The 25,840-nt window shown below is 46.2% G+C and overlaps 1 protein-coding gene across 1 annotated transcript in view; it reads left to right on the top strand.

Moving 5' to 3' along the window:
- The window catches only part of NOTCH4 (notch receptor 4), a 78,031-nt gene that overhangs the window by 39,665 nt on the left and 12,526 nt on the right, over positions 1 to 25,840 (top strand). The window contains exons 13-28 of the mRNA XM_083160147.1: positions 1,225 to 1,370; positions 2,157 to 2,273; positions 3,451 to 3,603; positions 4,249 to 4,477; positions 4,572 to 4,773; positions 5,237 to 5,387; positions 5,576 to 5,760; positions 9,270 to 9,399; positions 14,585 to 14,824; positions 15,988 to 16,100; positions 17,591 to 17,901; positions 21,169 to 21,543; positions 24,068 to 24,228; positions 24,451 to 24,661; positions 24,889 to 24,967; positions 25,072 to 25,213. Coding sequence (XP_083016273.1) covers positions 1,225 to 1,370; positions 2,157 to 2,273; positions 3,451 to 3,603; positions 4,249 to 4,477; positions 4,572 to 4,773; positions 5,237 to 5,387; positions 5,576 to 5,760; positions 9,270 to 9,399; positions 14,585 to 14,824; positions 15,988 to 16,100; positions 17,591 to 17,901; positions 21,169 to 21,543; positions 24,068 to 24,228; positions 24,451 to 24,661; positions 24,889 to 24,967; positions 25,072 to 25,213 — 2,945 coding nt within the window. The remainder of the gene's footprint in view (positions 1 to 1,224; positions 1,371 to 2,156; positions 2,274 to 3,450; positions 3,604 to 4,248; positions 4,478 to 4,571; positions 4,774 to 5,236; positions 5,388 to 5,575; positions 5,761 to 9,269; positions 9,400 to 14,584; positions 14,825 to 15,987; positions 16,101 to 17,590; positions 17,902 to 21,168; positions 21,544 to 24,067; positions 24,229 to 24,450; positions 24,662 to 24,888; positions 24,968 to 25,071; positions 25,214 to 25,840) is intronic.

Raw genomic sequence — 25,840 nt, 5'->3', positions numbered from 1 at the left:
TGTATATATATCTATATATACACAAACACACACACACAGGTGAATGGGGCCTAGCAGAGAGGAGTGCTTGGAATACTGCAATGGTGGACAATGGTTTATGTATATATATCTATATATACACAAACACACACACACAGGTGAATGGGGCCTAGCAGAGAGGAGTGCATGGAATACTGCAATGGTGGACAATGGTTTATGTATATATATCTATATATACACAAACACACACACACAGGTGAATGGGGCCTAGCAGAGAGGAGTGCTTGGAATACTGCAATGGTGGACATTGGTTATATGTATACACACAGACATGGGGCCCACCCAAAAAAAACAGTGACATGGTCGGGTGCACGGTTGCCAAACCAGTGCTTTATACACACTATATACATTGGTGGCAACAGTGGGCATGCATAGAAGAGCATTGGGAGTGCAAACATACCAGGTTGTTGTTCTGGGAGATGAGACAAGAAGGAGAGTCCAACTGCTGCGCCAGCGCTGTTTGCTATGTGGAAAAACATGGCGCCGGGGGAGTGTTTAGGAAATGCCACTCAAATAGGCTGGATCAAACGACGGACGCACCGACGGACGGACGACGGAGGCGGCAAAAAACACTCACGATCTGCATACGATTGACGGTCGGTCGGCCTGGGATTGACGGATCCTACCTGCAGCACGTAGGACCAAAGATGCGACCAAACGAGCGGCGTGAACGCGCATTTGATCGGAATCGGATCAAATAAATGTCAAAAACACACGATAGTACATACAATCTGCATACAACCGGTCGGAATTGGATCTAAATTGACAGAATCGTGCCCTAGTCGTCCTGGTGTGTACCCAGCATTAGTTTCTGCACCTAGGCACAGGAAATGCTCCTTTCATCAATTGTTCTCAGCTGCAATACAACAGAGAGAACAACACAACAAGGGGATAACAGGGGATTAGTGTGACTGGGCTTTCTCAGTTAATCCTATTAAAGGCCCAGAAGAAAGACGCTGCATCTGTATTGCTGTTCTGTGTGTCGGAGGCTACTTATTTTATCTAATAGCAATTATATTCATTACAAATGCCGCATACGGGCTGCCAGGGGGTACCCAGAAGGAAGGTGACAGATCCGCTGCCCTAGACCGTTGCAGACGTCAGTGTCTGCTATTCCCGCAGGTGCTCTCTTTCCCAGGTGCCCCTGCTCTTTTATACCCCTCTCACATGTCTCTTCCTTTGCAGTTCTCAGTGTACCTGTGATGTCGGCTGGACAGGACCAGCCTGCGACGCTGCCTTCAATCAGTGTGTGTCCAATCAGTGTGAGAACGGAGGACAGTGCCAGCCTCACCAGGATGGGTATAACTGCAGCTGTCCTGCTGGGTACACAGGTGACTATACCTGGCCTGCACATGGTCAGCCTATATAAAGAGAGGGCGGAGAGAGTCACTGATAGATACAGCTACAGGGGGGGCGGGGGGGCGGCCTGGGTGTCGCCTATGGGATCGTCCAGCATTTCATGGTTGTCCCCGTGAATCAGGGTCTTAAGTCCTTGGAGGGACATTTGTTCCGGAGTCTGCTTTGGAGGAGTCCCTGCTATATTTACATGATATGATGCGATTATCAGTATCGGAAATGTAAGGACTATTAATGATTTCCTATTTATGCGTCTGCAGACTCTCATGACTTTATTCCCACGTGCAAGCTGTGTTCTCTTATTGTTCTGTGTGAATATATCGTTTATACCATCCGATGTATCACTGTACATTATCTGAGGTGTCACTGCGCTCCATTGTGCAATATTTAGCTATTTGCTTTCTATGATTCCGTTTGTATAAGTTCAGTAATACTAGAGATGTGATTAATGAACCTGGTGTAACTGATGAGGGGCAGATTTAAGCTTGGAGAAGAGATAAACTGGAGATAAAGCACCAGCCAATCAGCTGTGTTTGAAAAAGGCAGTTGGGAGCTGATTGGCTGGTGCTTTATCTCCTTTTACCTTTTCTCCGCTTTATCTCCAGTTTATCTCTTCTCCAAGCTTAATAAATCTGCCCCTGACAGATGTCGGTGCAGGAAGATGTACCAGGTGCTGCGTTTTGTCCTGTCATATATATATACTGTATATGTGGTCGCCCTGCCAGTACTGTAAGGCTGATAGCATTTATTTCCTTTCCTAGGATTACACTGTGAATCCCCCATCCTACTGTGTGCCCTAGACAGCTGCCAGAATGGAGGAGTCTGCTACCAGCAGCCCAACCTCACCCTCTTCTGCCTGTGCCCTCTGGGCTGGGAAGGTACGGTATAATAATGGACCTCCTGTCACTAGAGGCATAAGCATACGCGGGATACGGTCCTTGGGTCAACAAGCATTAGGTCGACACCACTAGGTTGACATGCAGGTAGGTCAACATGACTTTAGGTCGACATGCAGGAAGGTTGACATGACTTTAGGTCGACATGCAGGAAGGTTGACATGACTTTAGGACGACGTGGGTTAGGTCGACATGGTCATTAGGTCGACAGTCAAAAGGTCAACATGTTTTTTTTTTTACTGTTTTTTGAGCGTGCCGACAGTAAAATAGTGTGCTGACCTTACCCATGTTGATCTAATGACCCTGTCGACCTTACCCATGTCGACCTAATAACCCTGTCAACCTAATGACCCTCGACCTAACTCATGTCGACCTTTCTGCATGTCGGCCTTAAGTCATGTCAACATTAAGTCATGTCGACCTAGTGGTGTCGACCTACTTGCTGGTGACCTAAATGATCCATACCCGCAAATGCAGGGGGTGTCAGTTGCCTGGAACCCCCCTTCCTCTTGGCAAGTGGCTCAAATGATGACATTAACAATGTTATATAATACGATTACTGGAGCTGCAGCCACCTCATGCAGTGTATGGGACAGAGCGGAGCTGCTGCACGTGCCCAGTGGTAGCAGCTTCTTCTACCAAGTTTGCTGTGTGTGTGTGGATCAGAGTCCTCAATCAGTGCACTGGACCAGAGAGCAGCTACCAGGAAGAAGAGACAGGAGCCTTAACATGAGGTGGGAGAATGTGAGCTTAGAAAGTGCAGTCCTGGTTCTATTATGTTTGTGTATTTAATTATGATGGGATGTTTATCCTTTTTCTGGCCACTTATTTATATTATTGATAGGACTGATACAGCCAATCTAGACTGTGCTAGATAAATGACAGAAGCTGACCTGCTTGCATGTCTGACCTCCAACTCGGTCAGTCTCCTGGCAGTGATAAATGGGATTGCATGCAATATATCCCTTGCAATATATTGCATGCGATCCTGCCGCCCAAGTAGCTCCCAGGGGAGAAGTCGCTGTAGTACATGGGGTGCTTAAGGCTGGTCAGTGTGTCAGTTCCAACCAACTCCTTCCTTCCTGATTCCTATCCTCGCTGAGAGCCATTAATTCCTGGGGAACCTACTCTAACCCAAGACACCTCTTACTCTCTCAAGGTGCAAACTGTGGAGCTGATGTGGATGAATGTATGGAAGATCCCTGCAAGAACGGGGGAAGTTGTGCTAACAGCCCTGGATCATACAGCTGCCAGTGTCCCCCGGGTTATACAGGACGTCACTGTGGGACCAAAGTAAACCAGTGCACACCAGGTGATGTATGCATGTTATACTATCGATGTTACCAGTTACATTCAGTCTACTGCAAGCAGGAACATGGGTGAGATGGCCATACACGGAGCAAGTTTGTTGGCAAATTTAGACCAGAGCCTTGGGTGTAGACCCCCTACAACTATGGCTTCCGCTTTGTTGCTGATCAGTTCTACCCAGAGTTGTCCAATTTATGACCACTGCAGATTTGGCTGAGATACGTACAACTGGGAATCGCCTATACCATCGCGACTGTCCCCATGAAACCAGCAGGCCTGAATTGTATAACTACTCCCAACAGATCAGATCTGCCCAATTTTGCTACCTTCATTTCTGGGCTACCACTGTTAGACCAAGCAATGGTCCTTAACAGTGGCGGCTGCAGGGGTGGGGCTTCCGCACAGTCCAAAGTTCAAATAAGGGAGCCACACCTACTGCTAACAACTGTCATTCCAAACTGACTCATTGGCAGTTGGTGTCGCACCCCTATTTGACCTTTGAAAGGAGATGCAGCCCCAACTGGTCCTTAATGCATTCGGCCAGCTTCACATAGTACAATGTATATAAAATATAGTCCATGAGCTGAGGTTCTTAGGACTGACTTCATCCAGATCATGTCCTCATCTGTCCCCTCTTTCTTCCCATTAGACAGTTGCCAGAAAGGTGAAATATGCATCAGCCTTAATGACTCGTTTGTTTGCACATGTCCTGCGGGGTACACGGGCACCATGTGCCAGGAGAGCATGGATAAGTGTGCCAGCTCACCATGCCAAAATGGAGGGTCCTGCAGGAACCACGCCAACACGTACACATGTGAATGTGCCAGAGGCTATGAGGGAACAAAGTGCGAGGTCAACACTCAAGACTGTACCAACAGGTAACAGGAACTGGACGGAACTGAAGAACGATAGTGGTAGGACAGCAAAGACCGTCACAACGTAAATGACCCTGTTTTTTGCGTTTCCCCTCAGCTCCTGCCTTAATGGAGGCACCTGTGTGGATGGCGTTGCCTCCTTCTCCTGTCTGTGCACAGATAGATTCACAGGGGACCAGTGCCAAGAACCGCTGACCTACTGCAAATCGGACACCTGCAAGAATGGGGGGGCCTGCCACGAGGTCCCTGGGGGCTCCGTCTGCTCCTGTACTGAGGTGTACACGGGGAGCCACTGTGAGGTGAGGACGGCTGTGCTGAGATTACGTTGAGGGGCAGATTTATGAGGCCTGGTGAATGATAAAGTGGAAGGTGATAACGCACCAGCCAATTTGCTACTAACTGGCATTTTCAACCCCAGTCTTTAACTTGACAGTTAAGAACTGATTGGCTGGTGCCTTATCACCGGCCACTTTATCACTTCACCTGTCTTAATAAAGCTGCCCCAGAATGACATAAATCTATCCTGGCTGATGAAGTGATGCAGCAGATTAGGAGAATCTTCTGTTCATTCATTTTGATATATGATCCAGGAGCCTCATTCCGTGCCCATTACCTCACAGAGAGATCCATAGTTCCAGCAGTTACCACCAGGGGTGGCAAGGTCATCACTCCAGCTTGTAGAAACCACCAGGGCCTGTAATATAAGAGTGTAGGAAGCATCTGATTGCTCTAATACAACATAATGTCTTACTGTCTTCCCAGAGCATCATAGACTTCTGTGCCCGCAGACCATGCCAAAATGGAGGCTCGTGCTCTCAGACTGAGACCAGGTACCGGTGCCTGTGTGCTCTTGGATGGGTTGGGAGTCACTGTGAGACCCCTCTTCTGACCTGCAAGGCCACAGCTTCCAGAGGTACCGCATGCAATAGTCCAGCTGTCCCGGACCAATCGACACCCCCCTCCTCTCCCCACTGCTCTCCCCATCACTCGTCCTTCTCCATCCTTTGAAAGACTTTTACTGGTCCCATTAATACGTAATGATGATAAAATAACTAATGAGTTTGTGTTACTTGCTTACTCCACTTCATTCCCCACTCACAGGGATAGACCCAGACACTTTGTGCAATGGACACGGAAACTGTGTGGATTCTGGTACATCTTATATGTGCCGCTGTTTCCATGGTTACTCCGGAGCCCTCTGCCAGGAGAAGATCGATCTGTGCCAACCAAACCCCTGTAATAACGGTGGCCGCTGTCGGGAAATTTCCGGCTCACCCTCTTGTCAGGTAAAAATACAGTATGTAGCCGTCATATGATGAAAGCGTGATAATAAATGACATAGGCCAGATTCTCTAAGCTTCAAAAGTGATAAAATGGAGAGTGATAAACAGCCAGCCAATCAGCTCCTACCTGACATTTTTCAAACACAGTCTGTGACATGGCAGGTAGGAGCTGATTGGCTGGCTGTTTATCACTCCATTTTATCACTTTTGAAGCATAGAGAATCTAGCCCATAGACTGTACAACTCATCAGGTTGTGGGAGGAAATGAGAAGCGCAAGTGTGTGCGCACATGCACGCCATTCATCCTTACGGGCGGCTGCTGGGCTGCAGTATGCCGTGATGCGTTTGCACGTGTAACAAAGATGAGCGAGGCTTTATCTGTAGTTCCAACTAATGAAACGATAGTTTTGGGTGGAGTTTTACCAGGTAAAATAGAAAAGAAATGATTACATATCTTTTACTCTGTGTCCTCTGGTTCTACTGGGGTTTCCTATTGGTCTGACAAGCCCACAGTGCTCCTGACTCTCCTGTTCTCCTTTGAGCGGTTTCAAACAGCCCAAGTAGGAAATTAAGTGTAGCGTACGGGTGGTGTAACGGGCAGTACGGACGGTGTAATGTTTAGATTTACCGCCTCACAGCTCTGACCGGGTTAAATTACCACCTAACTATGGGTAGTTTGTATATTCTCACCATGTTTGTGTGGGTTTCCTCTGGGTACTCCGGTTTCCTTCCAAAATCCTGCAACATTTTGTTAGGCTCCCAACAAAAATGAACCCTAGTACAGTGGTGTAGCTATGTGCCACGGTGCCCCCCCCCCCCCCCACAGGACCCCACAGATTGCTCCCCCTGTATAATAATAACAGGACCCCACCAGGGGCGGATCCAGGATAAAATGACAGGGGGGTAGCATGATAAAAGAGGGTTTGGGTGGGGGAGGGGCAGTGTTAGTGGTGCCAGTGTACATGCTAAGAGAGCAGCAGAGAAAGGGTGGGAATGGGATTAATAATAGGCCCTGGCATTTAAAGTATGCAGGCCCACCATGGCGACAAAAGTGAAGGATGTAGTTGTGCGCACGCCGAAGGCGCGCTCCGGAAAAGGGGGTGTGGCCACTCAACAGGGGGCATGTCCTTGAGTGTAGTGTACCACACCATATACAACTTCTACACATTATGAAACAAAATTCTAGACCCCATTATACTTGCCCCTTACACATGATGCGAAATGGAATTAGCCAAAATTCACATTATGCCACATGGATTTAGCCAAAATTCAAATAATGCCACATGGATTGTGTCAAAATTCACATAATGCCACATGGATTGAGCCAAAATTCACATAAAAACACACGGATAGAGCCAAAATTCACATAATGCCACATGGATAGAGCCAAAATTCACATAATGCCACATGGATTGTGTCAAAATTCACATAATGCCACACGGATTGAGCCAAAATTCACATAATAACACCCGGATAGAGCCAAAATTCACATAATGCCACATGGATTGTGTCAAAATTCACATAATGCCACACGGATTGAGACTAAATTCATAAAATGCCATTACGGAATGAGCCAAAATTCACATAATGCCACACGGATTGAGCCAAAATTCACATAATGCCACACAGATTGAGCCAAAATTCACATAATGCCACACGGATTGAGCCAAAATTCACATAATGCCACACGTATTGAGCCAAAATTTACATAATGACACATGGATTGAGCCAAAATTCACATAATGCCACATGGATTGAGCCAAAATTCACATAATGCCACACGGATTGAGCCAGAATTCACATAATTCCACACAGATTAAGCCAAAATTCACAATACGCTTCATAAACAGGGACATTGTCTGCCAAAGGCGCGCATTAAACATTTACACCATAATGTCCATTACACGTTAAGTTACACGCCATTATGTCCATTATGTATTATGCCAAACACCATAATGCCTATTAAAAATTATGCTACATAAGTGTTGCTTATCTACATGCTCATTGCCAGAGGTTCCATGCTCGTTGTCATGTGGGATTACATACTCTTTGCCAAGGGGGAATACATGCTCGCGGTAAATGGGGGACAGCCGCCGCCAGGCAGAAGTGATAGCCACTGACAGTGGCAGAGCCTGGCTGTATTCAGAGCACTGCACGTCCCGGCTATGAAATAATACCCCTTTCATACCAGAAAATGCATTCACAGGTTGGCCCCTTTTACACCAGCCTAGTCCCTGCATTTTCTGGTGTGAGGGGAAGAGAAAACCACCCCTCCCCCGTTTAACCAGTTATCTCATTTAACCGGTTATATCTTCGGAACCAACTGACCCATTTACATGAGACAAGTATCATATTGAAGAACTTTTGAGTGGGCTTTGAATTATTTTGGTCCAGTGAAACTGGAACATTTTGTTCCAGAGTAATCTGCCCTCAAAAACATGAACAGCCATGAAATTACATTTCAAAAATAAAAAAATCGGTTTATTCGCAATATCTCTGGAACCGATTGACCGATATGGACCAGCCTGGTATCATATTGAAGGCCCAGAGATTTGGGATGCCAGGGGAACTGGCACCTGTCAGAACTGGGTGGGGGTTGGAATTAACTGGGTCCCTTGTTATCCTATGGGGAAAAACGTTACAGCTTTGCCAGGCAATATCTCCGGTTCCCAGGGGGCTAGAGACACGGGGCTGGGCTCGTTGGAAAGCCCTGGTCGTCAGCTAAAAATGACAGGGGGTACGTGCCTGGGTGCCCCCCCTGAATCTGCCAATGGACCCCACAGATTGCTCCGCCTGTATAATAATAATAATAACAACAGGACCCCACAGGCTGCTCCCCCTGTATAATAAAAGGACACCACAGGCTGCTCCCCTGTATAATAATAATAATAATAGGACACCACAGCCGGCTGCTGCAATAGTGAGTTGGGAGCAAAGGAAGAAGCCCCAGCCCACTATCTCAATGATCTACCTGGCTGCAGTCAAGTGTGTCTCGGTGTCTGTCCAACGGCTCCTCCTCCGTCCCTCCACACGCTGTCCAGACTCCAGTCGCTCATCCTCTCACTCCTTGACGCGTGGGTAGGGACACCGCATCCCTGGCACCAGCGTCCCAAACGTTTTTTTACTTTCACCACTGACTGACGCCGGGCACAGCGGGGAGCGGGCGAGCAGGGCAGGGGAGCCGGCGGCAGAGTGCACGGGGCTCCGGCGCCCGGTGACATTTCGGCGCCCGGAGCCCGTGCTCCACCGGCTCTACCTTAGCTACGCCTCTGCACTAGTATGTAAGTGTTTGGTGCATGATAGATGGGCCAAGAGGTTCTTATCTGCCAACACATTGTATGAGTACAGCTGTTGGACCCATACACACTTTGAGGCTAAGTAAACACAAATTTTTCACTTTATTTACTCGAACTACAGACAAAATGAATTTTTGTTTTTATTTTAGGGTGGAGTTATCTGATTTATTAAAGGCAAATCCATCAGCCTTAATTGTATTCCTTTGTTTCTTATAGTGTCCCCATGGTTACCATGGAATGACCTGTGCAGAGAGAGACCCCTGCCTATCTCAGCCTTGTTACCACAATGGGGTGTGTGTGCCCCAAGGTGGGAACTACCATTGTGTGTGTCCCTCAGGAACTCAAGGTGAGTAATATAAGATGATAAGAAGGCTCAGGTAGGAAGCACATATGAGGGCATTGTTAGCGAGAAGATAAGACCAGAGCCAGCTTAACAGTATTGAAGACTCTGGTCAAAGTAATGCATTGGAGCCCTACACATCCATTCACAGAAACCAATAAAAAAAAACATAATATGCAATCCTGCTCCATCTCTCCATATGCTCCTATACATTGAATGGCTGTCAGCACTCAGATTGGTGGATTGCTCCCACCATCCATAAATCAGCATGTCTGGCTGCAGGCTGGAAGGGAGGTAGAAAATGCTGCCTGGCCGCTCTAATTATGTGACCACCACCTGCCCCTGCTCGAAGGTCCTTAGAATTGTCGGTCTCTGGGCAACTGTCCAGTGTGCCTATATGTTAAGATGGTCATGGATGTGAGGGTACAGGTAGGAGGTAAGAAGGTAGAAGGTCACAATTAGGTGGTAAGAAGGTAGGAGGTCACAGTTAGGTGGTAAGAAGGTAGGTGGTCATAGTTGGGTAGTAAGAAGGTAGGAGGTCACAGTTAGGTGGTAAGAAGGTAGGAGGTCACAGGTGGTAAGAAGGTAGGAGGTCACAGTTGGATAGTAAGAAGGTAAGAGGTCACAGTTAGGTGGTAAGAAGGTAGGAGGTCACAGGTGGTAAGAAGGTAGGAGGTCACAGTTAGGTGGTAAGAAGGTAGGAGTCACAGTTAGGTGGTAAGAAGGTAGTAGGTCACAGTAACTTGGTAAGAAGGTAGGAGGTCACAGTAAGTTGGTAAGAAGGTTGGAGGTCACAGTTAGGTGGTAAGAAGGTAGGAGGTCACAGTTAGGTGGTAAGAAGGTAGGCGGTCACAGTAAGTTGGTAAGAAGGTAGGAGGTCACAGTAAGTTGGTAAGAAGGTTGGAGGTCACAGTTAGGTGGTAAGAAGCTAGGAGGTCACAGTTGGATAGTAAGAAGGTAGGAGGTCACAGTTAGGTGGTAAGAAGGTAGGAGGTCACAGTTGGGTAGTAAAAAGGTAGGAGGTCACAGTTGGGTAGTAAAAAGGTAGTAGGTCACAGTTGGGTGGTAAGAAGGTAGGAAGTCACAGTTAGGTGGTAAGAAGGTAGGAGGTCACAGTTAGGTGGTAAGAAAGGAGGAGGTCACTGTTAGGTGGTAAGAAAGGAGGAGGTCACAGTTAGGTGGTAAGAAAGGTAGGAGGTCACAGTTAGGTAGGAGGTCACATTTGTGTAGTAAGATTTTAGGAGGTCACAGGTGGTAAGAAGGTAGGAGGTCACAGTTAGGTAGTAGGTCACAGCTGTGTAGTAAGTAGGTAGGAGGTTACAGTTAGGTAGGAGGTCACAGTTGTGTAGTAAGAAGGTAGGAGGTCACAGGTGGTAAGGAGGTAGAAGGTCACAGTTGTGTAGTAAGCAGGTAGGAGGTCACAGTTGTGTAGTAAGAAGGTAGGAGGTCACATGAGATAAGGAGGTAAAAGGTCACAGTTAGGTAGTATGAAGGTAGGAGGTCACAGTTAGGTGGTAAGAACGTAGAAGGTCAGAGTTGGGTAGTAAGAAGGTAGGAGGTCACAGTTGGGTAGTAAGAAGGTAGGAGGTCAAAGCTGTATAGTAAGAAGGTAGTAGTTCATAGTTGTGTAGTAAGAAGGTAGACGTCACAGTTGGGTAGTAAGAAGGTAAGAGGTGGGAACTACAATTGTGTGTGTCCCTCAGGAACTCAAGGTGAGTAATATAAGATGATAAGAAGGCTCAGGTAGGAAGCACATATGAGGGCATTGTTAGCGAGAAGATAAGACCAGAGCCAGCTTAACAGTATTGAAGACCCTGGTCAAAGTAATGCATTGGAGCTCTACACATCCATTCACAGAAACCAATAAAAAAAAATCATAATATGCAATCCTGCTCCATCTCTCCATATGCTCCTATACATTGAATGGCTGTCAGCACTCAGATTGGTGGATTGCTCCCACCATCCATAAATCAGCATGTCTGGCTGCAGGCTGGAAGGGAGGTAGAAAATGCTGCCTGGCCGCTCTAATTATGTGACCACCACCTGCCCCTGCTCGAAGGTCCTTAGAATTGTCGGTCTCTGGGCAACTGTCCAGTGTGCCTATATGTTAAGATGGTCATGGATGTGAGGGTACAGGTAGGAGGTAAGAAGGTAGAAGGTCACAATTAGGTGGTAAGAAGGTAGGAGGTCACAGTTAGGTGGTAAGAAGGTAGGTGGTCATAGTTGGGTAGTAAGAAGGTAGGAGGTCACAGTTAGGTGGTAAGAAGGTAGGAGGTCACAGGTGGTAAGAAGGTAGGAGGTCACAGTTGGATAGTAAGAAGGTAAGAGGTCACAGTTAGGTGGTAAGAAGGTAGGAGGTCACAGGTGGTAAGAAGGTAGGAGGTCACAGTTAGGTGGTAAGAAGGTAGGAGTCACAGTTAGGTGGTAAGAAGGTAGTAGGTCACAGTAACTTGGTAAGAAGGTAGGAGGTCACAGTAAGTTGGTAAGAAGGTTGGAGGTCACAGTTAGGTGGTAAGAAGGTAGGAGGTCACAGTTAGGTGGTAAGAAGGTAGGAGGTCACAGTAAGTTGGTAAGAAGGTAGGAGGTCACAGTAAGTTGGTAAGAAGGTTGGAGGTCACAGTTAGGTGGTAAGAAGCTAGGAGGTCACAGTTGGATAGTAAGAAGGTAGGAGGTCACAGTTAGGTGGTAAGAAGGTAGGAGGTCACAGTTGGGTAGTAAAAAGGTAGGAGGTCACAGTTGGGTAGTAAAAAGGTAGTAGGTCACAGTTGGGTGGTAAGAAGGTAGGAAGTCACAGTTAGGTGGTAAGAAGGTAGGAGGTCACAGTTAGGTGGTAAGAAAGGAGGAGGTCACTGTTAGGTGGTAAGAAAGGAGGAGGTCACAGTTAGGTGGTAAGAAAGGTAGGAGGTCACAGTTAGGTAGGAGGTCACATTTGTGTAGTAAGATTTTAGGAGGTCACAGGTGGTAAGAAGGTAGGAGGTCACAGTTAGGTAGTAGGTCACAGCTGTGTAGTAAGTAGGTAGGAGGTTACAGTTAGGTAGGAGGTCACAGTTGTGTAGTAAGAAGGTAGGAGGTCACAGGTGGTAAGGAGGTAGAAGGTCACAGTTGTGTAGTAAGCAGGTAGGAGGTCACAGTTGTGTAGTAAGAAGGTAGGAGGTCACATGAGATAAGGAGGTAAAAGGTCACAGTTAGGTAGTATGAAGGTAGGAGGTCACAGTTAGGTGGTAAGAACGTAGAAGGTCAGAGTTGGGTAGTAAGAAGGTAGGAGGTCACAGTTGGGTAGTAAGAAGGTAGGAGGTCAAAGCTGTATAGTAAGAAGGTAGTAGTTCATAGTTGTGTAGTAAGAAGGTAGACGTCACAGTTGGGTAGTAAGAAGGTAAGAGGTCACAGTTAGGTGGTAAGAAGGTAGGAGGTCACAGGTGGTAAGAAGGTAGGAGGTCACAGTTAGGTGGTAAGAAGGTAGGAGTCACAGTTAGGTGGTAAGAAGGTAGGAGGTCACAGTAACTTGGTAAGAAGGTAGGAGGTCACAGTAAGTTGGTAAGAAGGTTGGAGGTCACAGTTAGGTGGTAAGAAGGTAGGAGGTCACAGTTAGGTGGTAAGAAGGTAGGAGGTCACAGTAAGTTGGTAAGAAGGTAGGAGGTCACAGTAAGTTGGTAAGAAGGTTGGAGGTCACAGTTAGGTGGTAAGAAGCTAGGAGGTCACAGTTGGATAGTAAGAAGGTAGGAGGTCACAGTTAGGTGGTAAGAAGGTAGGAGGTCACAGTTGGGTAGTAAAAAGGTAGGAGGTCACAGTTGGGTAGTAAAAAGGTAGTAGGTCACAGTTGGGTGGTAAGAAGGTAGGAAGTCACAGTTAGGTGGTAAGAAGGTAGGAGGTCACAGTTAGGTGGTAAGAAAGGAGGAGGTCACTGTTAGGTGGTAAGAAAGGAGGAGGTCACAGTTAGGTGGTAAGAAAGGTAGGAGGTCACAGTTAGGTAGGAGGTCACATTTGTGTAGTAAGATTTTAGGAGGTCACAGGTGGTAAGAAGGTAGGAGGTCACAGTTAGGTAGTAGGTCACAGCTGTGTAGTAAGTAGGTAGGAGGTTACAGTTAGGTAGGAGGTCACAGTTGTGTAGTAAGAAGGTAGGAGGTCACAGGTGGTAAGGAGGTAGAAGGTCACAGTTGTGTAGTAAGCAGGTAGGAGGTCACAGTTAGGTAGGAGGTCACAGTTGTGTAGTAAGAAGGTAGGAGGTCACATGAGATAAGGAGGTAAAAGGTCACAGTTAGGTAGTATGAAGGTAGGAGGTCACAGTTAGGTGGTAAGAACGTAGAAGGTCAGAGTTGGGTAGTAAGAAGGTAGGAGGTCACAGTTGGGTAGTAAGAAGGTAGGACGTCAAAGCTGTATAGTAAGAAGGTAGTAGTTCATAGTTGTGTAGTAAGAAGGTAGACGTCACAGTTGGGTAGTAAGAAGGTAGGAGGTTACAGTTGTGTAGTAAGAAGGTAGGAGGTCACAGGTGGTAAGGAGGTAAAAGGTCACAGTTAGGTAGTATGAAGGTAGGAGGTCACAGTTAGGTGGTAAGAAGGTAGGAGTTCATAGTTGGGTAGTAAGAAGGTAGACGTCACAGTTGGGTAGTAAGAAGATAGGAGGTCACAGTTGGGTAGTAAGAAGGTTGAAGGTCACAGTTGTGTAGTAAGAAGGTAGGAGGTCACAGGTGGTAAGGAGGTAAAAGGTCACAGTTAGGTAGTATGAAGGTAGGAGTTCATAGTTGGGTAGTAAGAAGGTAGACGTCACAGTTGGGTAGTAAGAAGGTAGGAGGTTACAGTTGGGTAGTAAGAAGATAGGAGGTCACAGTTGGGTAGTAAGAAGGTTGGAGGTCACAGTTGGATAGTAAGAAGGTTGGAGGTCATAGTTGGGTAGTAAGAAGGTAGGAGGTCACAGTTGGATAGTAAGAAGATAGGATGTTACAGTTAGGTGGTAAGAAGATAGGAGGTCACAGTCGGATAGTAAGAAGATAGGAGGTCACAGTTGGGTAGTAAGCAGGTAGGAGGTCACAGTTGGGTTAGTAAGAAGGTTGGAGGTCACAGTTGGGTAGTAAGAAGGTTGGAGGTCACAGTTGGATAGCAAGAAGATAAGAAGTTATTGATAAGGTCACTAGGATGACTAAGAAAATAAGCATAAGCTTTGCAGGCCTTTGTTTAATCTCATCTCTCTGTACCAGGAGCACAATGTGAAATCAACATTGATGAGTGTGCAACCACTGAACCCCGCTGTTTTCACGGTGGTACCTGCAAAGATGAAGTGGGGCACTATACCTGCCTATGTCCCCGAGGGTATGTGGGAGACCGCTGTGAAGGTGATGTGAATGAGTGTCTGTTCAACCCCTGTGACCCACGAGGAACCCTCACCTGTGTGCAGCTTGACAACAGCTACCAGTGCCAATGTCACCAGCATTATACTGGTATGGATTCCCAGCCTATTATCCTGCTTTCTATGTTATGTATACAGTATAGGGTCAGTCTGTACACAGAACCTCATAGCACTAATCCAGGGAGATAAATACAGTGCAAACTGACATTGATGTGTGATGAGTTGTGATGAGTCTAGTGGGTCTATTCCTGAAGAAGTGAAAAGAGAGAAGGGGGCTAGGGGAGAGGTTGCCCATGGCAACCAATCAGCTGCTATGTATAATTTTATAGAATGTGATTCAGAAATGTTACTTTAAAACTGATTGGTTACTTACCTGTTGGCCTATTTTCTTTATAGGAGATAAATCAACCATTGGAGAGAGAGATGAAATAGAGACGTTGCCCATAGCAACCATCACCTTATAACTGTCTTTTGAAAGACTGTTCTTGATAAATGGCAGTTAGAAGCTGGATGGTAGCCTTGGGCAATGTCTCCACTTGTTCTCTCTCCAATGCTTGCTGCTCCTCTAGGGAAGCTTCATTACCTGTACCAAGATGGCCACCAAGGTTAGTAATGAGCATGGGTGGAGCCATCTTGAGACTCTGCGAAAGCTGAAGACACTAGTCTCCCATTTACCTCCTGTGAGACCTGTGTTTACCTGCTGTTATAACCTCTATTCCAGCATCCTGGACAGCTACCCAGTACCCAGGGAAGCTGCTTTCTGGCCCTGGCATTTAGAGTGTGTGCATGTGTGCCTTCAGCGTTATGGGTTAATGTGGCCAATGCTCACGCCGGCATGCTAGCAGTCATGAAACATGTGTCAACCTTTTTCATGTCGACCTATTGCATGTGTTGACCTTTTTATTGTCGATCTAACGACACACATCCAGCCATTTGCCCCTGTGGCATTTGCCCAAAGTGCCGGATGGCCAGTCCTGTCCTGCCAGTACCTACATACACTCACCAGCAGTTGAATTAAACGATACTCCACTCTGCACACGCTTTGCTCCATCTACCAGTGTGTGTAACAGTGAGTACAGCTGTACTTGCCTCATCTTCAATAAAACCGCTCACATTTTGGATTATATCTCTGGAGGCTGCAATGAAGGCAGGACAGTAGAACATGCTCTTTCTCCATCCTCAGTATCACTCTGACTCTCGCTAGTCTATGTCTGTGCGGTTCTATTGCTGATCCTATTCCCGCTGTCTCCCCAGGCCAGAGATGTGAGCATGCAATTAATTTCTGTGATAATAATCCCTGCGCTAATGGTGGAGTCTGTGCAGTTGCTGGGAATACCCCACCTGGATTCACCTGCAGCTGTCCACAGGTAATTATCTCTAATTAGTTATAATTACTGCCATTACCTGTTATGGCTGCAGTTCATCTTAGGGTAATGACATGATGCTGATGACTTATTGGGTAGTTGATGAGGGGCTGTTGCAGTTAGAAGGAAGATAAGTTTGTGTATATAACTTAAATAACAGCAGCCGACGGTGACTCTCCAGTTATTGCTGTACAAATCCTGTTATGCTAATGGTTCACGTACCACACAACAGCTGGAAAGCCGCAGGTTACCCAGGTCTGCATTACAAAGCTGTAGGATGTCCATGACATGCCCCATAATGCACCACTCAGGGCAATAACCTTCTCCATCTGCAGAGCTCCTATAGTTAACATATATACAAACCTCCCAACATGACCCTCTCCAGGAGGGACACAATGCTCTCTTTGTGGACTTCCCTCTTAATGTATGATTGCCATCACCTGTTTTAAACAGGTTCATTGATAAGAAAGGTGTTTCACCACAGGTGATGGTAATAGGCCCCAGAAAAATTAGTATAACCTTGCTACAAGGGGTGTGGCCCCTTATACATTATGCCACACAGTAGTAGTGCACTTTGCATGGTATGCCACACAGTAGTAGTGTACTTTGCATGGTATGCCACACAATAGTAGTGCCCATTATACATTACTCCAGGAGTTCTCAAACTTGATCCCACCGTTTACGTTTTCACCTGGCAGGTGCACAGGTTCATTCATTACTCATTGACACATTTTAAAAGATCCGCAGGTGGAGCTAATTATTTCTCTTGATTCTGTGAGGAGACCTGCAAAACATGCACTGTGTGAGGTCCTGAGAACCTGTGCATTACTTCACACAGTAGTAGTGCAGTTTGCATGGTATGTCACAAAGTAGTAGTGTCCATTATACATTAAGCCACAAAGTACTAGTACACTTTACTTGGTACACCACACAGTAGTAGTGCCTATTATACAAGACACAATAGTAGTGCACCTTCAGTGGTACGCCACACAAAAGTAGTGCACTTTACAGATACACCACACAGTAGTAGTGCCCCTTACATATTATGCCCACACAGTAGTAGTGCAGTTTGCATGGTATGCCACCAAGCAGTAGTGCCTATTATACATTAAGCCACACAGTAGTAGTGCACTTTGCATGGTATGCCACCAAGCAGTAGTGCCTATTATACATTAAGCCACACAGTAGTAGTGCACTTTGCAGGGTACGCCACATAGCAGTGCACTTTTGCATGGTAGGCCACACAGTTGTAGTGCCCCGTATATATAATGCCTATACAGTAGTAGTGCCCCTCACATATTATGCCCACACAGTTGTAGTGCCCTTTACACATTATGCCACAGAGTGGTAGTAACCTGCATTATTGTGTATAGAAAATCCACCATGTGCTTGGCTTTGTCTGGAGTTCTATTAGCTGCATGCACTGTCTGGGAATATGTATACTGTATCCTGTTAAGTAAATATTTATCTCTATCATTTCTATCTCTGTTTAGGGGTATTCTGGCTCCACCTGCAGCGATCACATATTGTCTTGCGGTACCTTCCCTTGCTATAATGGTGGAGTATGTGGCCTGGGTATGGAAGGGCTCCCCCGGTGCACTTGTCCCCCTGATTACACAGGACCACAGTGTCTGGAGCATGTGGGGACCCCCACCTCCTCTCCTCCTACCCAGCAGGGACCCTGGGAGCACTGCCCTGTCCTGGCCTGCAGGAGGAAGTTCCGAGACGGAGTCTGCGACACACAATGCAACAACAGACCCTGCCTGTATGACGGCTTTGACTGCAATGTCACCCACACCTGCAAGTGAGTCCTTGTCCTGTGCCTGAGGTGTGGCGGTCACCTATACCTGGGGACCTGGCCTATCAGTGGGTGCAGCCTTGCACCTTAATTAGATCTTTATATTACTCTTCCAAGCACCTGCTGCTGTTAATGCACAAATTGCAATAATTCTAGTTTATCAGCATTCGCTATTTTACCCAACACAATTACAAATTGAGTGCAAGATCTAAATCAGATTCCATGTGGTACGGAAAGAAGACACAGTGCCTACAGGGTGATATCCGATGTCAGGAGATGTGCGCACCTTTCCTATCACATAAACTGCTGTGAATGGGATTATTTCATAGGTGTACATATGTAGAGACATCTTAAATAATAAAATACTAATAAGGCTCCTCACCTGTGTGTGGGGGGGGGATTCAAATTTCTATCCGCATTCGGTATGAAATGCAGACGGTCAAAATACCGGCAGCTATTGACCGTCTGTCAAAATCCCGACATGGTGAAAATACCGACATTTAAAATCCTGACAAGGTCAAAATATCGACATATTGAATGTAGACAGGTGAAAAAGTCAAAATGGGAGGATATTAACACAATTGCGCTGCTGAGTGTTGTAGGACACTCTGAGTGATAGTCTGCTGACCAAAAAAGCACACTGGACACGCTTTAGAAAATTATAAATTTTTATAGATATATAAATATAAAAGAAAAAGCATATATAATATACAGTACAATTAATAATACAATTAATAAAAAGCACCTTGGGAAAAAAAGAAAAAATTAGAAAAAATTAGAAAAAATTATCTAAAAACATATAGACTAAAATGTCAATTGCAGGTGTGTCTCCAAGAATTAATTGATATATCGGTATTCAGATTTTGGATTTAGGTATAACCTCAAAAAGAAATATATAGTGAATCTCCTTTATATTATGCCCGCAGAAATATGGTTGTTGCCAGTTAGCATGTATACGGTACATGCACTAGGTGTAGTAGGCAGTTCATCAGTGGACAGTAGATACTAAGATTATAAGGTATCTCACCTATAGGTGGTAGTGGAGGTGGGGAGCGTTATTCGTTTGTTGCTCAACCCTGATGTTAAATCGACCAGTGTGTACCTCTGAGATTTGTAGATGTACAACAAACTCGTGCTGTAAGCGGCAGTGATGGCGGGGAGCGTTACTCGACCGTAGCTCAACCCTGATGTCAGAATCTCCAGAAGTATACAGACCCACCGGGGCAGTGTATAGGGAGCCCGTGCCGTCGGACCAGGAAGCCTGCAAATATGATGTTCAAGCAGCGGCTGTAGGTTTCAGTCAGAGCCGGTCTCACGGCTGATGATGGATTGCGGCTGTGTAGTGCGGCTCACATTGAGCGGTAGCTGTAGAATAAAGGTTGGTCTCACAGGTAGCAGTGAGCCGTCGCTTATATGTCCAAATGCCGGTAGTGATGCTGGCGGTAGATGCCGGCTAAGAAATGAATGCTGGTAACGCGGCTAATGGTGAGCCGTAATGCAGGGTTGTAGAAGGAGTCACAGAATCTTGGAGACACAATTGGAAAGGATCTGACGTCAACGCGTTTCGTACCCACAATGGTTGGGAACTTTTTCAAGACAAGTGTAGATCACCTGCATGGGTGCTTTATTTAAAGAGCTAATTTAACCTGAAAGCAATCAGTTTCAGGTGAAAAAGTCAACATGACTTTCGGTTGACAGGTTACGATGTCGACATGGGTTTTTTCACAGTTTTTTTACCCGAATGTAGACACAGTCGACATGGACTCAGTTGGAAGTCAACCGCAGCCCCTCGCATCGCTCGCGATGCTTCGGGCACACTATTTTATTCTCCCGCCACGCCCTAGTGGATGGTAGGGCAGGAAATACCGCCTGTCGGCACATGTCGGGTCAAAAAACAGTGGAAAAAAAATGTCGACCTAAAGTCATGTTGACTTTTTCACCTGTCTACGTTCTATATGTCGGTATTTTGACCTTGTCTGTATTTTAAATGTCGGTATTTTGACCTTGTCTGTATTTTGACCTTGTCGGGATTTTAAATGTCGGTATTTTGACCTTGTCGGTCATTTTGACCTTGTTGGGATTTTGACTGTCGGTCAATGGTTGTCGGTATTTTGACAATCGGTATTTTGACCTTGTCGGGATTTTGACTGCATCCCATCTATCCCTGCACATCCCTATCACCCATACCAATCAGAAAAGTAAGTAACCTAGCACCTGGAGCAGAGCTTATGTACTGCAAGGTATCCAGGTGATGGGTTGAACCCAGATCAACATGTAAAAGGTTTATAGTGCTTAAGATCGACAGGTTCAAATTAGGGGTGGCCATCGATCATTGATGATTTTAAATCATCGATGGTTTATGGTTGATGTCTAATACTTTTGCCACATATGGGGGAGAACCAGAAGGTTCCCCTACAGCGATGACAAAGCATCTTTTTTTTTTTTTTTCAATGTTCCGGGACAAGCATAGCTCTGCCCCCCGACAGCTCTGAGGCCCTGGCCTGTGGGCCAGTCAGTCAAAGAGAATGGGTGACCATCGATAGCTAAAACTATCGATGGTTGTCAATCACATAGTGTGTAACTATCAATGGCTGGTTGCTGAATTGCAACCATCAATGATGACTGCATCAATGGCCAACCCTAGTTCAAATGGTCGACATGACAATGGCTTTTAATGGTTAATGGGTTTTTATTATTATTATTATTATTATTTTTTCAGCATCTTCGTCATTTCCAACCTTGTCGACTACGAGTGGTAATAGCAACCTCGCCGACTAGGGTACATGTCCCCACTAATTTGGCTTTTACATGGTTAAATATATAAAATGACATAAAAAAACCTGGGTCGGCCATTTTTGTTTTTTTTTCATTTCCACCAATTGACCCTGCCGACCTTTTAATCCGGTTGATCTTGTGTAAGTGACAGTATGGGGTCCACCTCATTGTGCAAATACACTTTTTTTTTTTGCATTCAAAGTAAAAACTGTATCCCAGAAATGTGAGGCAGCTTTATTTTTTTAAACAGCAATTTAGATTTCATTTTGGAAACACCTCTCCCATATTTAAATATCACACATTACATCTGCCCCATGCAGCGCAGCATGGTTCTACCAAGGTGCACAGTCACCTGCTGTTTTTTTTTAAACTCCCAATTCAGACCTAAAATGTGATGCCACCTTTGTGAGATATCATAGGGCCCATGTAAATCCTGTGACCCTACACTGCTGCCAGACCTAAACCTGCCCTCTCTCCGTCTTCTCCATCTCTCCATAGTCCTCTGTATGATCAGTACTGCCTGGACCACTTTGCCAACTCTCACTGCGAGAAGGGGTGTAATACCGCGGGGTGCGGCTGGGACGGAGGAGACTGCTTCATCAATGAGAGCCCCGGGGGAACGCTGATCCTGCTGCTGAGTTACCGCTCCCCTGTGCTCCGGCGTGCCTATATCGTATCGCTCCTGCGCTTTCTGGCCATCGAACTCCACACCGGGATACGATTGGCCAGAGACAGTGATGGAGACATGTTGTTCAGATACTGCGAGGGGGACAATCCACAAGACCTGTCTCAGGATAAGCTGGAGAGGTGGAAGTATGAGACAGCCAATCACAGCAAGAGTCAAGAGGAAAGCGGAGGGAAGGAGACTGTAGGGTAAGACTGGGGCATCAATGGGATGTTGGGTGAAGATGTTATAGTAGAGCAGGGTCACTGGTGGTCGCATCCGTTGTGAATGCTTTCTTGTGTTGTTGTCTGCTAAATGTTGGCTTCTTAAATAGAATTGATGTGTAGAGTAGGGGTGGCTAAACTCCCTAACAGGTCAGGTTTTCCTGACCACCTGTGGATCTTGTGGACATGTGGACATGTGGTCATGTGGACATGTGTCCATTTGTGGCGAGTAAAGTGCGGAGACCTGGAAAACATGAACCCTTTGCTGCCCTGAGAACTGTAGCCCTCCCACAGTTGTGTGTTAAGAGAAGGGCTGTGGGTAGCGGGTCCTTCTTATACTAGCAGGCCCCTTCCTTGTCCTGTACCTGTCTGCGTTATTTTCTGGTGGTGTTTTTGGAAAGATATTGTATGCGCAGGTGATATCAAAGACTCTTACTGTTACCGGGACTATATTTCCAAAGACATTACCAGAAAGATGGCAGGAAAGACCACTCTTGACCCGTGGCCCATCGGCAAAACACATCCCACACGCAGTGGTGGCCAAACCTGTCCTCAAGTTCTACCAACAGTTCATGTGTCTCAGGCAACCTGTGGATCTATAGTAGGAATGAATGCAGCATGAAAATGTGACAGTTAGTAATGACTACAGCTGTGCAGCAGCTAGGTGATCTGGGAAATGTGACAGTTAGTAATGACTACACCTGTGCACCAGCTAGGTGATCGTGATCTGGGAAATGTGACAGTTAATAATGACTACACCTGGGCGCCAGCTAGGTGATCTGGGGAATGTGACAGTTAGTAATGACTACAGCTGTGCAGCAGCTAGGTGATCTGGGAAATGTGACAGTTAGTAATGACTACACCTGTGCACCAGCTATGTGATCTGGGAAATGTGACAGTTAGTAAGAACTACACCTGTGCGCCAGCTAGGTGATCTGGGAAATGTGACAGTTAGCAATGACTACAGCTGTGCACCCGCTAGGGGATCTGGGAAATGTGACAGTTAGTAATGACTACAGCTGTGCACCAGCTATGTTATCTGGGAAATGTGACAGTTAGTAATGACTACACCTGGGCGCCAGCTAGGTGATCTGGGGAATGTGACAGCTAATAATGACTACATCTGTGCACCAGCTAGGTGATCTGGGAAATGTGACCGTTAGTAATGACTACAGCTGTGCACCAGCTATGTGATCTGGGAAATGTGACCGTTAGTAATGACTACAGCTGTGCACCAGCTAGGTGATCTGGGAAATGTGACAGTTAGTAATGACTTCAGCTGTGCACCCGCTAGGGGATCTGGGAAATGTGACAGTCAGTAATGACTACACCTGGGCGCCAGCTAGGGGATCTGGGGAATGTGACAGTTAATAATGACTACAGCTGTGCACCAGCTAGGTGATCTGGGAAAAGTGACAGTTAGTAATGACTACTGCTGTGCACCAGCTAGGTGATCTGGGAAATGTAACAGTTAGTAATGACTACAGCTGTGCATCAGCTAGGGGATATGGGAAATGTGACAGTTAGTAATGACTACAGCTGTGCACCAGCTAGGTGATCTGGGAAATGTGACAGTTAGTAATGACTACAGCTGTGCACCAGCTAGGTGATCTGGGAAATGTGACAGTTAGTAATGACGGCACCTGTGCACCAGCTAGATGGTCTGGGAAATGTGACCGTTAGTAATGACTGCACCTCTGCTCCAACTAAGTGATCTGGGAAATGTTACAGTTAATAATGACTGCACCTGTGTACCAGCTAGGTGGTCTGGAACGTGGACCGTTGGTAGATCTCAAAAACCCGTTTGGCCACTCCTGCTGTACCCTTTATAGATACTACATGTCTCTGTGCTCCATGGTTATTCTGTACAGCCCTATATGAAACCAGGATGATCTTTGGAAAGTGGTGTTAGCGGGTGGACAGATGACATTGCGGCTTCTCTATGGCTCATCCGCTCACAGTAATCAATGTTTGCATTAATGATCTCTTTACCTACCTGGAGGCTGCTGCAATACTGAGCAAGCACGGTATGCTGGGGATTGCTGGGGAGGGATCCTACAGATCCTTCTCTCTGTGTTTTAGCGATAGGTAACCAATAGGACACAATGTCTGACACCATCTTCAAAACACAATATCTACTGGGGCCTTTGCATTCCGGAATTGAATATTTGGCAATAAAGGTGTCCTCAATGGCCTTTATGGGGGCTGATTTTCCAAAGGTAACCCGGGGATCCCCTGTAGATACATTCAGGTGGTAAATAGGCCCCCAAATGAGATTTTTTTTTTTTTATTTCATATTGATTCATGTTCCAGTAATTACCCGAAACTCGTGTGTGCGGTGGAATCGCCCATTATGGGCATATAAACCAATAGTTGTGCCCGGTCTCTTTATAGTTGATGGGTTATGAATAGTGTTCAGGATTAGTGTGACGCATGTTGTATATAATATGTATCCCATGTTCCGTTATCCAATCCGGAGGCTGTCGCTGACCAGTTCTGTCTCTCACAGTTGTGTCCTGTACCTGGAGGTCTTCAGTTCCCAGTGCCCCCTGTCCTCCTGCATTCACACCTCCGACGTGGCTGCCCGTTTCCTGGTGGCCCTGAATGATAAGGGGAAGGCCGATCTGCCGTATAGATTCCTGGCCGTGAGGCATAAGGATGCAGATCCAGGTACAATTGCGGTTATCATAGAATCACAATATGTCTCGACATAATTCAGCCATTAAACAAAGATGGCCACTTTTACAATATGGCTTCCAATTGGTCAAAAAAAGGTCCCATTCTTTTTCATACTGTATTTTATCTTCTTTTCTGTCATTTGTCCGTGATTCTGTTTCGTCTTCTTCTCCATCACTTCCCAATATATGACATGATGTTTTCTTCCCACCACAGACTCCGAAACACAGGAGAAACCGTTCCAATGGCCTGTGTGGGTGGCTGTTGGGGGGGCCGTGCTTATCATCTTTGGGGTCTTCTTTGGGGTGCAGCTAAGCAGGAAACGCCAGCATGGGACCCTGTGGATGCCGTCTGGCTTCAGAAGTCAACGAGCGCAAGAAGGAAGCCGGAGGAGGGAACCGGTGGGAGAAGATTCGGTTCGTCTTAAGTAAGTTGGAAGCCCCCCAGGATGTTACCAATATAATGCCCGGAGATGGATAACAAGGGAAGTGGGTGGAAATTTCTAGCACATACTGAGCCTAATTCCAAGGTGGATGTAGTTGTGGACTCGGACATTTTTTTGGTGGATGCCCATCTGTTTATAGTTAACGTAACTTAGAATTTTCCTCCATGACTATATTAATGTATGGCTTATTTCTCCTGCTTCTCTTTTAGACCACTGAAGCATGATTCCGGTTATGATGATTCCGGCCCTGAGGAAGGGATTGTGCAGCCAAAATCTAGAAGGCTGAAAGTAAGATAAAAGTCTGCCCATCATTCCCCGTCCCCTGGTCTCCTATCTACTCAATGCTTTGTCTCCCTTGTCCGCACTTCACTGAATTATCTTCATCATTCCAGCTCAATACCGATCCTTCCATCCTTGACCATCGGCAGTGGAGTCAACAGCATATTGATGCCGGAGTCCGTTTCCCACAATGCATTGCCTTGACACCACCCCAGGAGGAACCGGACAGCAAAGACATAGACGTGAGAGGTCCAGGTATGGGATTGATGGCCTTATATTGTTTTCAAATCTTCTAAAAGCTCCAGACCTGCCTATTCAAGCATAAGTTTGGAGACAGTATATAGTACACTCAAGCCAAAGTACAAGCATGAGTTGTGTGTATGCGCAGCAAAAAAACAATTTGGCGGATACTTGCCTACGATTTTTCTATTTGAACCTTACCTCTGGGGGTTTCTGGAGGAGTGTCAAGTGCGGAGGACATGTTACAACTGGATTTGTGTCATCTTATTCTCGCCCCCTCCCCATGTTGCAACGTCAGATGTTGCAGCATTGTATAGGGGGGTGAAGCAATTAAGCTATTTGTGGCATACCGCAATATTACAGCCCCCCCTTCACTTGGCAAGTAGGCAAGATAAGGGAGGAGGACCTGCTCTTCTGGGAGGACTCCCGGAAACTTGGATGGTCAAAGACCTTTTAAATTAGTAGGCGCGTATGTCTCTAAATCAAGCTTATATAGAACAAGGGCCGCATAGGCTCGAGTGTATTTAAGAGCCTGTGAATTTGTGATTGTTAAAAAAGCTATTGAAAGATAGGATAAGGCCATAGGAAATCTCAGGTGAGTGGCAGTTAGATCTGCCAATCAGATAGCATTGGGGGGGTAGC

This window comes from Crinia signifera, chromosome 9, assembly GCF_055691185.1.
Source record: "Crinia signifera chromosome 9, ASM5569118v1, whole genome shotgun sequence".
In the NCBI taxonomy this organism is placed as follows: Eukaryota; Metazoa; Chordata; class Amphibia; order Anura; family Myobatrachidae; genus Crinia; species Crinia signifera.
Note: the sequence above shows the minus strand (reverse complement) of the source record. Positions and strands in the feature narration are given on the sequence as shown.